Source organism: Pollachius pollachius, assembly GCF_949987615.1.
Source record: "Pollachius pollachius genome assembly, chromosome: 2".
Lineage (NCBI taxonomy): Eukaryota > Metazoa > Chordata > Actinopteri > Gadiformes > Gadidae > Pollachius > Pollachius pollachius.
In genome coordinates this window covers 467,762-482,103 of record NC_136935.1, presented here as the reverse complement: position 1 = coordinate 482,103, position 14,342 = coordinate 467,762, and the positions used below count along the sequence as shown (strand labels likewise).

At 43.3% G+C, this 14,342-nt stretch overlaps 1 protein-coding gene across 1 annotated transcript in view; it reads right to left on the bottom strand.

Moving 5' to 3' along the window:
- Positions 1-907: 907 nt before the first annotated feature.
- hpse2 (heparanase 2) overlaps positions 908-14,342 on the bottom strand; it is a gene marked incomplete at both ends in the record, with an annotated part of 49,149 nt that continues 35,714 nt past the window's right edge. The window contains 6 exons of the mRNA XM_079729010.1: positions 908-1,070; positions 4,039-4,185; positions 6,385-6,530; positions 10,759-10,873; positions 11,173-11,279; positions 12,670-12,763. Of these exons, the coding sequence (XP_079585136.1) occupies positions 908-1,070; positions 4,039-4,185; positions 6,385-6,530; positions 10,759-10,873; positions 11,173-11,279; positions 12,670-12,763 (772 nt within the window). The remainder of the gene's footprint in view (positions 1,071-4,038; positions 4,186-6,384; positions 6,531-10,758; positions 10,874-11,172; positions 11,280-12,669; positions 12,764-14,342) is intronic.

Genomic DNA, 14,342 nt, shown 5'->3' with positions numbered 1-14,342 from the left:
TCTCATCCTAAACCCCGGGTCATCTCAAACCAACCTCAGCATTGGTAAGTTGATTCACGGGTACGCGTTTTCACCCCTTGGCTTTGCGTCACTGTGACCGAAAGTGACACACACCTGCCTTTCGACTTGGCACTTTAAATAACATTAAAGGAAGGCGATATTTACAACCAGATCATGTACAAGAAAACCCCTTAAGGTCATTAAGGGATGAGAGCTGTCTCAAGGAGAAGTTTAAAACATGTATTACATGCCACGCAAGGACGACCATCAGTAGCGCTATGCTTATACCCCCCCCCCCCCACACACACACACATACACACTCACAGTCCAAGGTTTAACCCCCACCCTGCAAAACATGCACACAAATATGTTTTTGTATTGAAAAAAATATGAAAAAATATTCTGATGACATTTGCAGAAATATATCTCATCTTTGTTTTAGATGGAATATGTAGCTTCATTAGCTAAACTTGTAATAATATAACTGGTTTGCTTTGACACTGACTTAAGAACGAGACACCAAGCAACAGAAAACAAGTCTTGCATAAAAGGTAACGCTAGGGAAAGCATTTAAACAGTTCAGTGCAACCCTTATTCTGTTTCATTAAACATCAAACATCATTAAACATCATTAAACATAGACGGGTCATCTCTACTTCGTAAAAAACAATGTGTAGACAGAGAATACAGACATGTACATGTGTTATATTAGGAATGCTTTTTGGTTCAAATATAATAAATATGTAGCTAACACCATTGAACTGGGTGAATTCCCACATGTGTTCAGTGGTAGTATTATGGGATAGGGCCACCTAGTGGGAATGTATAGAAGGGATTAGGGTGGATGAATGAATGTTGGAAATGTATTTATTCCGGCTCATAATGAAAATGAAGGGACAGCTGACCACTATCTCCGGCAGGCGTAGGCGTTGATGTTCTTGATGACGTAGAAGCCTATGGACATGGCCGGCATGACCAGCGTCCTGCCGGCCCTAAGAGGCACCGGCGCCAGCTCTGGGAACGCCCCGTCCTCCAACATGGTCAGCTTCTGCCCGTTCAGCTGGACGTACCTGCAAGGGAGGAAGTCCCAAGTACTATTATCAACATTAGTTGTAAATTGATTGCAATTTGATTTAATATGAATATCATTTATGTTTAAAATGTTTTCATGGATTCAAATAAATTACATAAAAATAGAACTATTTTGACACAATTGTATAACACAGGCACAGCCCTTACAGTTCAGATAAAAAAATGAATATCTCTAAATTATTACATTCGTGGTTGTTGCTGGGAAAGGTGGGAAATAACTAATTTATGCACGTATGGTATAATTCATCATGAAAGTTGGCAAGGATGGAACACTTGGGGGCGCTACAGTTACAACAATTAAAATCCGCTGATGTGGACTATGTTATCAAGCAGTCAAAAAGAAAAAGGAAAAGAGAGGGAGGTTCAGTTTAAACAAAATAATTAATTTAACTAATTTATTGACAAGAAAAAAACATTTTCAGCTACAGTATATTTTACGTTAGAAACGTGTGCTTACATTTTTCCAGTACTCATTAGGGTAATGCATTAGCCATTTAAAAATAAATGTGCTTAAAATAATCTATTGACGTTTCAATTAATTTAGCCAAATGGTTATTAATTTAATAAATGCAAATTCTGGCCTAGGTTTGTTTTCTGTTTACCTGCATTCCCAATCCACATGTTGTAGTAAAATGTCTTCAGAGAGAAGCAATATGATCTAAACGTTGGCTATTCTGTTGCTCTGTGATATAAGCACCAAATATCTTGACATCTAATAACAACTCTGGAATTTCCCGGACAATTACAATTTTTTCAAAATATTGCTAACAATGTGAATAAAAAAAAAATCCTCAAACTGAAAACACACAACATTAAGTATAGGCTATATAAGAACCATTCCTTTGTCTATATAGTCAATGCATTTTAGCCTATAATAGTAGCCTATAATTTAAGAATATGAACACAGCAATTCAGCAATCTATCTTTTATGTATAACTCCTGAAAATCCTGAATCTGCCTCGCTTTCTGACCATTTAATAACATAAATTAACTGCATTCCTCCAGAGGAATTCATTACAGCAATTCAACGTTGAAACTAATAATGGTAATATGTTAGAATAATGCTACAGTTTTTAAAAAAAAGTACATTATTTGTTGGGCTTACTGTAAATCTCTATCTATTATCAAGCAGCAGCCATTACATATTATCAGATTTTAGTATTTGAAAACTTTTGTTAGTTATTTTCAAGATGGGAATCGCCTTTTTATTAATTTTATAGATGTTATATTTGTTTACAAAATAAAATACCACAGAACTCAAACTAAAATGACATTATTATTAAATCTAAACTTAAAAAGCACATTTAAGTCTGTCAACTTCGAGGCAGCACCGCAAATATAGGGACCCTGTCTGGTTCACACACATTCAGACATCTGGTGCTGCTAAAGTCTTCATTGCCGTCTCCCTGGCTCCCCTGTGGTAACACACTTAAGCCCTTATCCGTTCCTTGGCCGTCTTATTAATCACCACACACCGGTGTTCTAACACCTCAAGCATTCTGCAGCAGCATGCCCTGAATGGAACATCAGTCAGCCGCTGCTGACGCTTAAGGTGGGCACGAATAGAAAACACCAATACCAACACGCACCCACACACACACACACACCCACCCACCCACCCACGCACACACACACGCATACACACACACACGCATACACACTCGTCTAGTAGGTGGGAGGGTCCTAATAAAAAAAACACATACACAAAAACCCACCGGCATTGACATTCATACACAGGCATCTATATATATCTATATCTATATCTATATATATATATATATCTATATATATATATGCACACACAGATACATAGACACACTCAACCAGACAGAAACACACAGAGACACCAGCATACCAATTCACACACACACACACACACACACACACACACACACACACACACACACACACACACACACACACACACACACCAGCCCCCTCACTCACACACAGTCAGTAATGTATTATTCCAGGATTCTGAAGCTTTAAAGTGAGCCAGAACAACAGAGGGGGGGTCAGGAGAAACAGATAATGGCTATTAATTATATGAACACCAGACGGCCAAAGGGATTCTATTACAGCCTTGCTTAAGGTTTTTGAATGCCTAAATTGGAAGGGCAGGACGGGGTTGAAATGGCATGAGTGTAAAGGGTAGTGAGGCCAAGTGATAAAACATGGAGTGAAGCTATGAAAACAGATCCTTACAGGGGGGTCCCAAGGCTCTGCGTCTCACTGGATGTTTTCTATCACAACCAAGTTAGTCCTCCATCTTAATAAACAAGGACTAAGTAGCATAATATCAATAAATCACCAGTCCTGAGCAGGGAGGTCAGAGTGACTGGTTCAAAAATTAAAAATAAAATTTGCAGACAAGGATGATTGATATCGGACAAGGAAAACAAAAGTTTGTGTCTGTCTGAACTTTCCGAATGAAACATTGTGTATGCAAACTTTGTGCTTGCAGCCTAGCAGAGAGTCTGAAACCAAAGCTACATTATTGCAACGTTAGAGAGCCAATGTAGAAAAACAATCATAATATTGTTCTCAAACAGGCACAGCCGAAATCGTATCAGAAAGGTTGAGTCAGTGTAACAGCCAGTACAGCAGGTATGCATCTTAACTCGGAACGGAAAACCACAAGGATGACTGCGGTAAACCAGCACACACACACACACACACACACACACACACACACACACACACACACAGACACACACACACACACACACACACACATATTGTATGATTCTGTGTGCAAAATTTAGTGGAGAAGCCAACAGAAAAATGTACAATAAGGAAAACGAGGGAAAAGAAAGCAAAAAAAAAGGAAATAATACAATATATAACAAAATAAATATAAATTAAGAGAAAAACATTAAAAGGACATAACGAAACAAATAAAGAATTAAAGAAAAAAAGAAAGGTTGATAGAAGAAAGGCCCTTACTTGGCGTGGAGTCCTTCCGATCCGTAGGGCTGTAACAGATACTGATGCACCGTCTTGTTCCGTAAGGTGCCGGCCAGCTTGATTTTCTTTCGCGACCGATGCAGGTTGATGATGTAGATCGTAATGGACCCTTTCACATAATTATGGCTGGTGCATGAAGAAGACAAAATAAAATAAAACACAATCAACACATGATCAAAATCTCCACGAGCAGACATATCTCAAAAAACTACTTTATTTCCTTTGTGCTTTATGGTTAGCTGACATTTTCTCTCTTTCTCTTCATCCTCCTCTGCATCTGTTTATGGGATTCCATTATAGATGAGATTGTCATACGTAATAAAAGTCGCTATAATTAAAGATGACTACAAAGGGAGATGGGCCTTTGATATCGTTATCACAGAGCAGTTTGCCTGAATCAGACCCCGACTCCTTGATCTAATCGCCATCCAAAACATCACGGGGAACAAATATATTGCGATTCAGCGTTCGCAATATGTGCAGCGGAATTCCACTGTGCAGCGAGTTGCAGTGTATCATCAGCTTATCTATATCTACTGTAGACTGTATTAAACCACAACTCGCCCCCCCAAAGCCCTTATATGTTTTTTACAGTAAGGAACACAAAGACTTGTCGTTGTGGGCCTAGGGGTTAGGGGTCCAGGGTCAGCCACAATCTGTGAAAGACGCCTCTTGAGTTACACCGTCAACACTTTTTGAGTCGCAACAAAAATAAAAAAATTGAAATGCTGCGGGACACAATTTGATCAGGCGACATTTACTGAAGGTAAATAACTAAGCAGAACAGATAAGGAACACATGATAAAATGTAATAAAAGCGAGCATATGAAGACAGAGACAACACAGCTGTAGTGAATACCACATGTACCCCCCCTCGCCCCCCCCGGGGGCAGGGCTATCCGTGAGCTAAACGGTCTGCGAGACATCTTTCTCTGTTCCCACTGTTACCACCTCCACAACCTCATCACTTCTAACAGTCTCGGTTTGGCAAACCAAGTGACCGCCATGTATTTGATTAAACCTGTCCGAGACTTTTTCAACGTTGTTAGCGTGAGAGATACACCAAAGCATTGTTGGGCCGGCCAGGGCTTGAGTCTGGCACTGCCTTCAACCCCTGGATCCTCCGCTCTGAGATTCATGGACGCGTGTCTCGGGATTACAGATCAGATGGTCAGATGGGAGCTCAGATAATGGCCTCTCGAGCTGTTCCAAAGATGAGGTTCTGAGGCCTTCAAACCATAAACATAAACATGTCTTTGGTACTCTTTTAAGTTGGAACATTGGTGCATTCTGAACCAAAACATACCAGTTAAACCACCGCACTGGGAGCGGGGCCAGTCCAACACACTTAAGCAAATTCAGCAAACCTCTTAATAATACCTCTTAACAGCCAACGAGATGGATACCACGTTTAATGTCATGTAATCCACCCAGATTATAACTGGACACTGTGTAAACGGCAGGGTGTCGGGGACGGATAAGGTTAACCAAGCAATCTGTGGACACACCCGTTGAAAACTATTTCAAATACCTGGATGTGTGTCAACAAACCCTGCTGTGGGGCGGCCATGTGTGGCGCTTATGCAACTCTCCTCTCATTGGTTATCAAGTGGCCCATCTGTCTGAGCAGTGTTGCACCGTCTCTCAGGGATGGGGCTGGGTCTCAGACGGCTCACCTGTAACCCGGTCTGGAGCACGGCCGAAAGGCTAGCCAGGCGCTGACAGCTGCAGGCCATGGGCCGGGGTTAATGGATAACCTTGAACAGGCTCCACCATGGGCCACTCTTTATGTGCCTGCAGCACAGACCGCCTTATTGTCCCCCCGAACCGCCTCATCAGCCAACACGAGATGGGATGAAGGACCCACGCACCTTTCAGCGTCTCTTTGACAGTGGGAAGATGGCCCCCACACACCTGATAAGTGATACCTGTTAACTTTTATAGGCTATGGGCTGTGAATTAGAGGGTGTCTGCTGGGGTTATTTATGGGAGGCCAGCAGACGTGACACTGAGCCCCGGGTGGAGCTTCCAGAGGAGTGCATGGGAACAGAACTGAGACAGCCACCGCAGTCTGAGGCCTGCCGTCAAACCCTCCCCCGCCCCCATAACCATAAAAACCTAATGGCCCGATAGCGTGTGAGAGCTGCCAGTTGCCCCCTGGTAATGACATGACCCAAGTGTATCATCTCCATATATATGGATTTTTCGTCACGAGGTGACTAATACACAGGAATGAAACAGGCATTCAGCCGTATTGTGTGTTCAGCCGGGTTTCAGGTGGGCTGTGGAATCCGTGTCATTTGAGCGCCATGACGGAGTTCTTACTTGGAGGTGCTGGTGCAGTGGGCGTAGATGCGCAGCTTGTCTCGGATCACCCTCCCCGGCCGCGGCTTCCTCTGCAGTCCGGCCACACGCACTGCCAGCACCCTGGGGCCCACCAGACGCTTGAAGACCAGCGACAGCCAGTAGTCCTAAACAAACACAATCCACACAGACATGTAGAGCACAAGCACACACACGGCCACGACACAGGAACACTATGATTTAATGCAAAGAAATTGGTACAGGCCCCCAAAAGTGGAGAGCCCCAATCCGAAGCAAGACGAGGGTCCCATGACCACTCCGAAGCATGTTCTTGATGAGGAGAACATTGTAATGGATCGCTTTGTGTTCATTTGGACACAGCATGGGCTCAGAATTTCAGAACCACAAGCTATTCTAGAACTATGTCAACAAATCAATCAAGTCGAGGGAGGGATTACGACATTGGATTTAAACTCAACATTTTAATTTAAGTCAACATATTCGATATCTCACCCCCATGGAGCTATTGCACATCTGCACGTTCCGGTCCCTCATAAACCGTTTGCTGATGAGAGCTGACAAGCCTCGAACATGGATTTTACAAAATATTACCAACTACTTTGCTCTAGGTTATCATCAATATGTGTCTCTCTTCAGACTGCACAGGCTCAACACCTCTCCAAAGAGCTCAGAACAACATGTGGTCTTCAGGAAGTTCCCATGCAATCCTGCATATGGCAACATTTAAGAGCTTCTTTTTTCCATGCAGGCTTTAACTTAATTTGCTGCCCAGGCATTGGGGAGCAGAACACAGTATAGGACTATACTGTGAAGGCCACCGGCTGAGGGATGCATGTATACATGTATGGCCAGATCTGTGATCTATGATTATTACACACTGAGGGAAACAAAGCAGCTCTGGGACTGGGCAAGCAGGCTTTTGATTCATACAAGATGGACAGTGTCATGATTTTCTTCCCTCAAAGAGACCCCTTCACTCTGACTGGGATTTCATATTTCAAGAATCAACGAATTACATTCAAATATGCCAACCAATAGCCACAACTCTAATGGTAGTCTTTGTGGCGCACAGTGCTGTTTTTTATTAATGGAATTGTAAAATATCGGCTGAGATTACAATACTTTGTTGGTCTTCCTTCTATAAATGTCTGACAGAAAGACAGACAGAGAGGCATTGAGGCAGACAGAGATGGGATTGATAGCCAAGTATTTTTGAACAAGGACTCAGGGCCAGGGTGGCTGCATCAAAGGAAAGGTAGACACCAAATTAAATTGAGCCTGAGCTGCCCCACTTGTGAAGGAGCGTCAGAATTCACCTTTAGCAAGGCTATAATGGGAGACAGTATCCCTGGCTGCGACCTAGTTAATTCCTTTAGTATTCAAGATCAAAGTTTGAGGCTAGGTCATTAGACTGCATCCAGGTGAAGGTAATCCATTAGTATTTTGACTTTCCATGTTTCCAATTTGTGTTTTCGGGAAGAGTCTTACACTGTGCAGTTTGTTTCAATTAGGCTTCAATGAGGAGGAGAACGGGCGTTGTCACAATAGGCAACGTTTAGCAGGTAGCGGCAGGAAGAGATGTTCAAACCAAACCACCACTGTTTCCAACTCGCGCAACTCAACACAACTCACACAACCTAAAAAATGGTTACATTTTGGATGTATGAACACATCATGTTGGAGAAAAAAGTAAGACTTCTCGTTTGAAGGTTTCATCTCCTTATTTTGTGTCAGGAGAATAAATAATGGGCAGAGCAGAGTTGTAGAAAGTCATTATTCATGTTCCCCTTCTCCAGGGGGAAAGGCATTATTCTTTCTCCTTAAAGCACAACTGGCTTTCAAGGACGTGCACATCCATCCTTAGACACATCCATCCTTATAGACACATTCAGCCTTATAGACACATCCATCCTTAGACACATCCAGCCTTATAGACACATCCAGCCTTATAGACACATCCATCCTTATAGACACATCCATCCTTATAGACACATCCAGCCTTAGACACATCCATCCTTATAGACACATCCACCCTTAGACACATCCATCCTTAGACACATCCAGCCTTATAGACACATCCATCCTTATAGACACATCCATCCTTGGACACATCCATCCTTGGACACATCCATCCTTGGACACATCCATCCTTGGACACATCCATCCTTAGACACATCCAGCCGTAAAGACACATCCATCCTTATAGACACATCCAGCCTTATAGACACATCCATCCTTAGACACATCCATCCTTATAGACACATCCAGCCTTAAAGACACATCCATCCTTATAGAAACATCCAGCCTTATAGACACATCCATCCTTATAGACACATCCATCCTTATAGACACATCCAGCCTTATAGACACATTCATCCTTATAGACACATCCATCCTTAGACACATCCATCCTTATAGACACATCCAGCCTTATAGACACATCCATCCTTATAGACACATCCAGCCTTATAGACACATCCATCCTTATAGACACATCCAGCCTTATAGACACATCCATCCTTATAGACACATCCATCCTTAGACACATCCATCCTTATAGACACATCCAGCCTTATAGACACATCCATCCTTAGACACATCCATCCTTATAGACACATCCAGCCTTAAAGACACATCCATCCTTATAGACACATCCAGCCTTATAGACACATCCATCCTTATAGACACATCCATCCTTATAGACACATCCATCCTTATAGACACATCCATCCTTATAGACAGGACCCACAAGCCTCCCTGTCACTGGACAGAATACTGGCAGCACCATCCTCAGACGTTAAAGACAGACGGACGTCCCCAGAGGACGGTCAGCGCTTTACAACCCACCCTCCGGGGACCCAGCGGTGAGAGGAGCAGAGTTAACACGAGGAGACTCAGGAGGGAGAGGGTGAACAGCAGAGTGGAGAGGGCGGAGGAGAGAGGTTAAAATAGGCTACCAGATGAAAGGCGGAGAATGGAAAGAGGTTCACTGTGGAGTCCAGGCCTGGGTCAGGGACCTGACTGCGTTCCGAATCGACCAATTGGGAGCGATCTGAAGCAAGGGGCCAGACCATAAATTTGGCAAGACGCGGACAGGTTGGCTCGTAGCACACGCGCTCAGCGGGTCGTCTGGGGCAGGCCCCAGACGTCCAGCCATGTTAAAAGCATTGTGATCCTAGCAGGAGGCCATCTTTCCCAGAAAAATAATGGAGAGAGGCCGTAGGAAAATGAAGGCATTGGATAGCTTTATGGTCTGGAAGCCTAACAAAACCCACAGGAAAGCACATACACTGTGGATTGACAGGGACGAATGTGGAAAGCCATTACAAAAAGGTTTAGTGTTGAAAAAGACAATGATTAACAAGATCTTTTGAAGTTTTGGATGTTGGTTTGCGATAATCTCAATAAAAAAAAAAAACTGTATGTTATCATTCCATTATCCTGCACTGAATCCTGGCTTAGGAGAAATTTCTGCTTACATATTCTTAAATACTTTTTCTTGTCATTATGTGAGCAATTCAGTTTTATAGGATTGTTTTTTAAATAACAAAGACAAATGAAACAGCAAATTCCAAGACAAATCTTCCTTGCCACAAGACAATAGTTGATTTTACTCCACAGTTAACCCAACTTATAACCAAATACTTGATTTAAACAGTAGGCCTATTAACTTAGCCAACAGAACCACGGCCCCAGCCCACAGTGTAAGCCTGTAGCGGAGAGTAGCAGTCCCATTCATCACCACGATGCAGGGAATGCTGCTAGCATGACTGCGTATGCAGGCGCTCAGGTTACACGTCTCTCAGTAGCCACAGAGACAGGGACACAGTTGCGATGGGGTGGAGTGATATTGTCCCTGGCTTCTGACAGAGGGCTAAGGTTACATGATATTTCGTCCCTGCGTCCAGCCACTCAACACCACTAAACACCTTTCATCTCAACTAATAGCTCCCACGGGAAAAGAGCAAAAGGTGCCTGAGATGTAACCTCTTAGAGGCCAGGCGTAGACTAGTTCCTGGTGATATGCTAGCCGAGGCCAGGTGTAGACTAGGTCCTGGTGATAGGCTAGCAGAGGCCAGGCGTAGACTAGTTCCTGGTGATATGCTAGCCGAGGCCAGGCGTAGACTAGTTCCTGGTGATAGGCTAGCCGAGGCCAGGCGTAGACTAGTTCCCGTGAGCGAAAAAAAACAGGCATAGACTATTTCTTAGAGGTATGCGACAAGAGGCCTCAGGCCAGGTATATAAACTAGCAAAGTACGTTTCAGGAAACCAAAGCACTAGCTTAACGAGGTAGTGCAAAGCGCAACAGTAAACAGGTAATTAGCTAACACTGTCTCTGAAGGTCAACCGCTGAATTCCAGGAGCGAGACTCACGGGCAGAGGGTTGAAGTGCTGGTCCACCAGATGCGTGTAGCCGTAGTCGAAGAGCGAGTGGCGCAGGACGACGTCGACTCCCTGCACTGCCGCCATGCCGAGCGTGTTCAGCCATCTGCATCCAAGCAGACACACAAGGAGGCAGTGAATGAAACAATGCACTGGTGGCTGAAATCAGAATACACCCTTGATACCTTGATGTTTAACAAAAGATCAAATGTAATATCCTAATCCCAGACAGGTAAAGTGTTGTCACAGCAGAAGTACAGCACAGTAATAAGAATGCAAAAAATACCCACAAAAACAGGGCAAAAATATGACAGAATATATGACCTGATAGTATATATGACAGACCTAATGCAGAATGTAAATGTTAACACTATTGATCTGAGGTCGTTGCTCAGCAGAACTCACAGGAAGCCTGCGGCGTACGTGTCCGATAAGTTGTTGGTGCCCGCTGCCCAGGCTGGGCCTACACCCCCAAGCCACACCTTCTTCCCAGGCGCATGGGAGTGGACCACCTGCCAAGAGAGAAACCAACACCTGACATAAGGGGAGACTAGTCTAATATCCCCAGACGGGAAATAAGTGTGTCACAGCTAAACACAAGACCATAATAAAAACAAAAAGATACATACTAAAGAAGAAAAACGACAAAGGTATACACTGAAAATCTGTCTATACATACACACACGTTAAGAGGAAATAAATGTAAATGGACAAAAACATTATTATGATTGAGAGGTAAATGATGAGCTAGAAATGATTGACTGTTATTGATCATGATACGGTAGTATCTCAGTGCCAACAGTGTAAAAGGTATGCACTTTATGCTGTGTCTCTGAATGAACCCATTAAATGCAGCCAGCCTCACAGATCCTGAGCCGGCGCTAGCAGCCAAACCAGTAGGACATCAGTTCAACTTTAAGAGTCATTAGCATCATTCATTATCAAGGGATGCTTGCAGTAGTTCCCCTTGTTTGCTCTTGAACTCAAACACTGGCTGACACTGACCCGATCTCAATGACTCTGGTAGTAATGGCTGTAAGCAATTTGAGTTGGCAGGAACACAATTCCACACGCACATGCACATGCACACACACACACACACACACACAAAGAGGCGTACTCAAGACAGAGAAAGGATGACACAGAGAGAGACACACAGAGCGAGAGAGAGAGAGACAGACAGACAGACAGACAGACAGACAGACAGACAGACAGACAGACAGACAGACAGACAGACAGACAGACAGACAGACAGACAGACAGACAGACAGACAGACAGACAGAGAGAGAGAGAGCGCACATAAACACACATATGTACACATGTAAACACACACAGACACAGTTTGGGTTATAAATGTAATTGAAAAGATCACTCTCTCTTCTGTGAGCCAAACAAGCACTTTGGCATCCCAACCTTCAACTTAACATTTCCTCTGCTGCAGCTTGTCTTGATAATGTTACCTAACTGTGATCGTAACACATCTACCCTGGGGGGTCGGGCACATCTGAGTTTGGGATATGCGTACGTATGCTCACAAACATTTAAAGAGATGAGCAAATACACTTCGGGGGAATAATATACAAAAGAAACCCAATTCAGCCTTACAAGAAAGAAAGGATAAGAAAGTATGAAAAGAAGAAATGTGTATGTGTTAGCTTTGTGTGTGTGTTTGTATGTACACGTGTGTGCATCTGTTCATGTTTGTGTGTGTGCCTGTGTGCTGGTGTGTTTGTATGTGTGCGTGTGCGTGTGTGTGTGTGTGTGTGTGTACAATCACCCTCAAGGCTGACTTAAAAGGCATTCTAATCTGAAGAGGCCCTTCAGAAAAAACCCAGCATGATCTTTGGATTTGGGGCCATTCTATTCAATAAGAGTAATGTGTTTAAGAAGCTAGCTCTCACCTTGAAGACTTTGTTGATCTGCTCGCTGAGCGTGTCCAGCAAGCGGCTCTTCAGAAAGTCCTCCACTTTCCTGACTCTTCCATCCATGTAATAACTGCAAGGGAAAGCACGCTTTTAGCACGCTTTGCCTGGTGTACAGCAAGATAACATGTTGCTTGTAAAATGCACTACTATTTCATTTCGTAATGAGCAAACCCTTTCCCCCAAAATGATCCAGTGAAAACAGACTCAGGTCATGAAGAAGAAGCACATGTTACTCTACGCTGGGAAGCTTTCCTTTAACGTGGTCGGTCAGAGTCAAACCCCTTTGCCCTGCCCCTGAATAAAACTCAATTAAATCCTTTTGTATACGGTTTCATACTCTAGCGCAAAATAATCTACGCGCTACAGGGATGCGATCGATGAGCCGCGTATGAGCGTTGAGGGTACCATGTGGGGGCGGTGTGCCATGAGACCGTCTGTGTATTGAAGTGTGCATAAGCACCAGAGTGGGATGAGAGAGAACCAAAGAGATTTGGATGAGACTTCAGCACCTTCAGATGCGTTATAATAGAAACACCGAGGACACTGCAGCAGCCTGTCAGCCCAGCCAGCAGTGGGCCCAGGAGATGATATCTGAACAAGTTGCATCATCCCCGCCGACACAGCTGGAGACCTGCCCCCCCCCCCCCCGTAATGCAACGGCCGCTTTGCATTAAGCAAATGCCAGCGGGTGAATGAGTGATTGGATGTGCGTGAACGTATGTGAATGTAATGAATTAATGAATGGTAATGATTTAACTCCTATGCCACACTAGTACACATTTAAGTAGCCAAGACGAAAAAAGGTGAGGTTGCATTTCCAACATAGGGGGAATGTAATGATCTTTATGTTGGAATAACTGGATTCTTTTGCCACTTTTACACATGTTTTTATTCGTATAAGCTGGACGCCCCCAATATAAATCTTTAAACTGGCCAATGACAGTTAAGGTGCAACAAAAGCCTGGAGGAACAGAGACATCCTCTCAGGAGGAATTCCGTTATATTTTACACAGAGATAAAAGTCTGGTAAGAGAAACACTGCATAGCTGTGAATTAACTCAAAGGTTTTGAAGAGGCTTTTCTAATGTGAAGCACAAAGAGATACCAAGACATTTTCTGTTTTAAGAATAAACAAGGTTGTTTATCAAAAACATATTTTTGAGACGTGATGGATCACACCAGCCCCGAACAATTAAAAAATACAGTTTCAAACACGTCATACCGAAACACATTTCTGTCTGCTTTTCTGTAAGCCACAATGTGGCTGAATTTTAATATTTCAGCCAAAAAGTGTGAGCTTAATTTTCTCAAAGTTTATAGAAAGGCTTCAGAACTAGAACAAAGGCTCCGCTGCCTTTGAGCTCATACGGGGGGAAAAAAAGAACATAAAATATGTCAGTTAAACTGACCAGAATTCTATCAAATAAAGTCATAAAAGTGATGTACGCCCATGCCTGAGGCGATCATTCACTTGTTCTGTTTGCTTTATGTGGCCATTGCTGACCACCAATGCCACCACACCTAGGAAACATAAACTCTCACTTACTCATGAGAACATTTATTTATTTTAAATTGTTGAATGCCAATTATAAAATGTGTTTGGTTAACAACAGCTGAAATCCATGGGGGCTGTTTCTATTATATGCCAA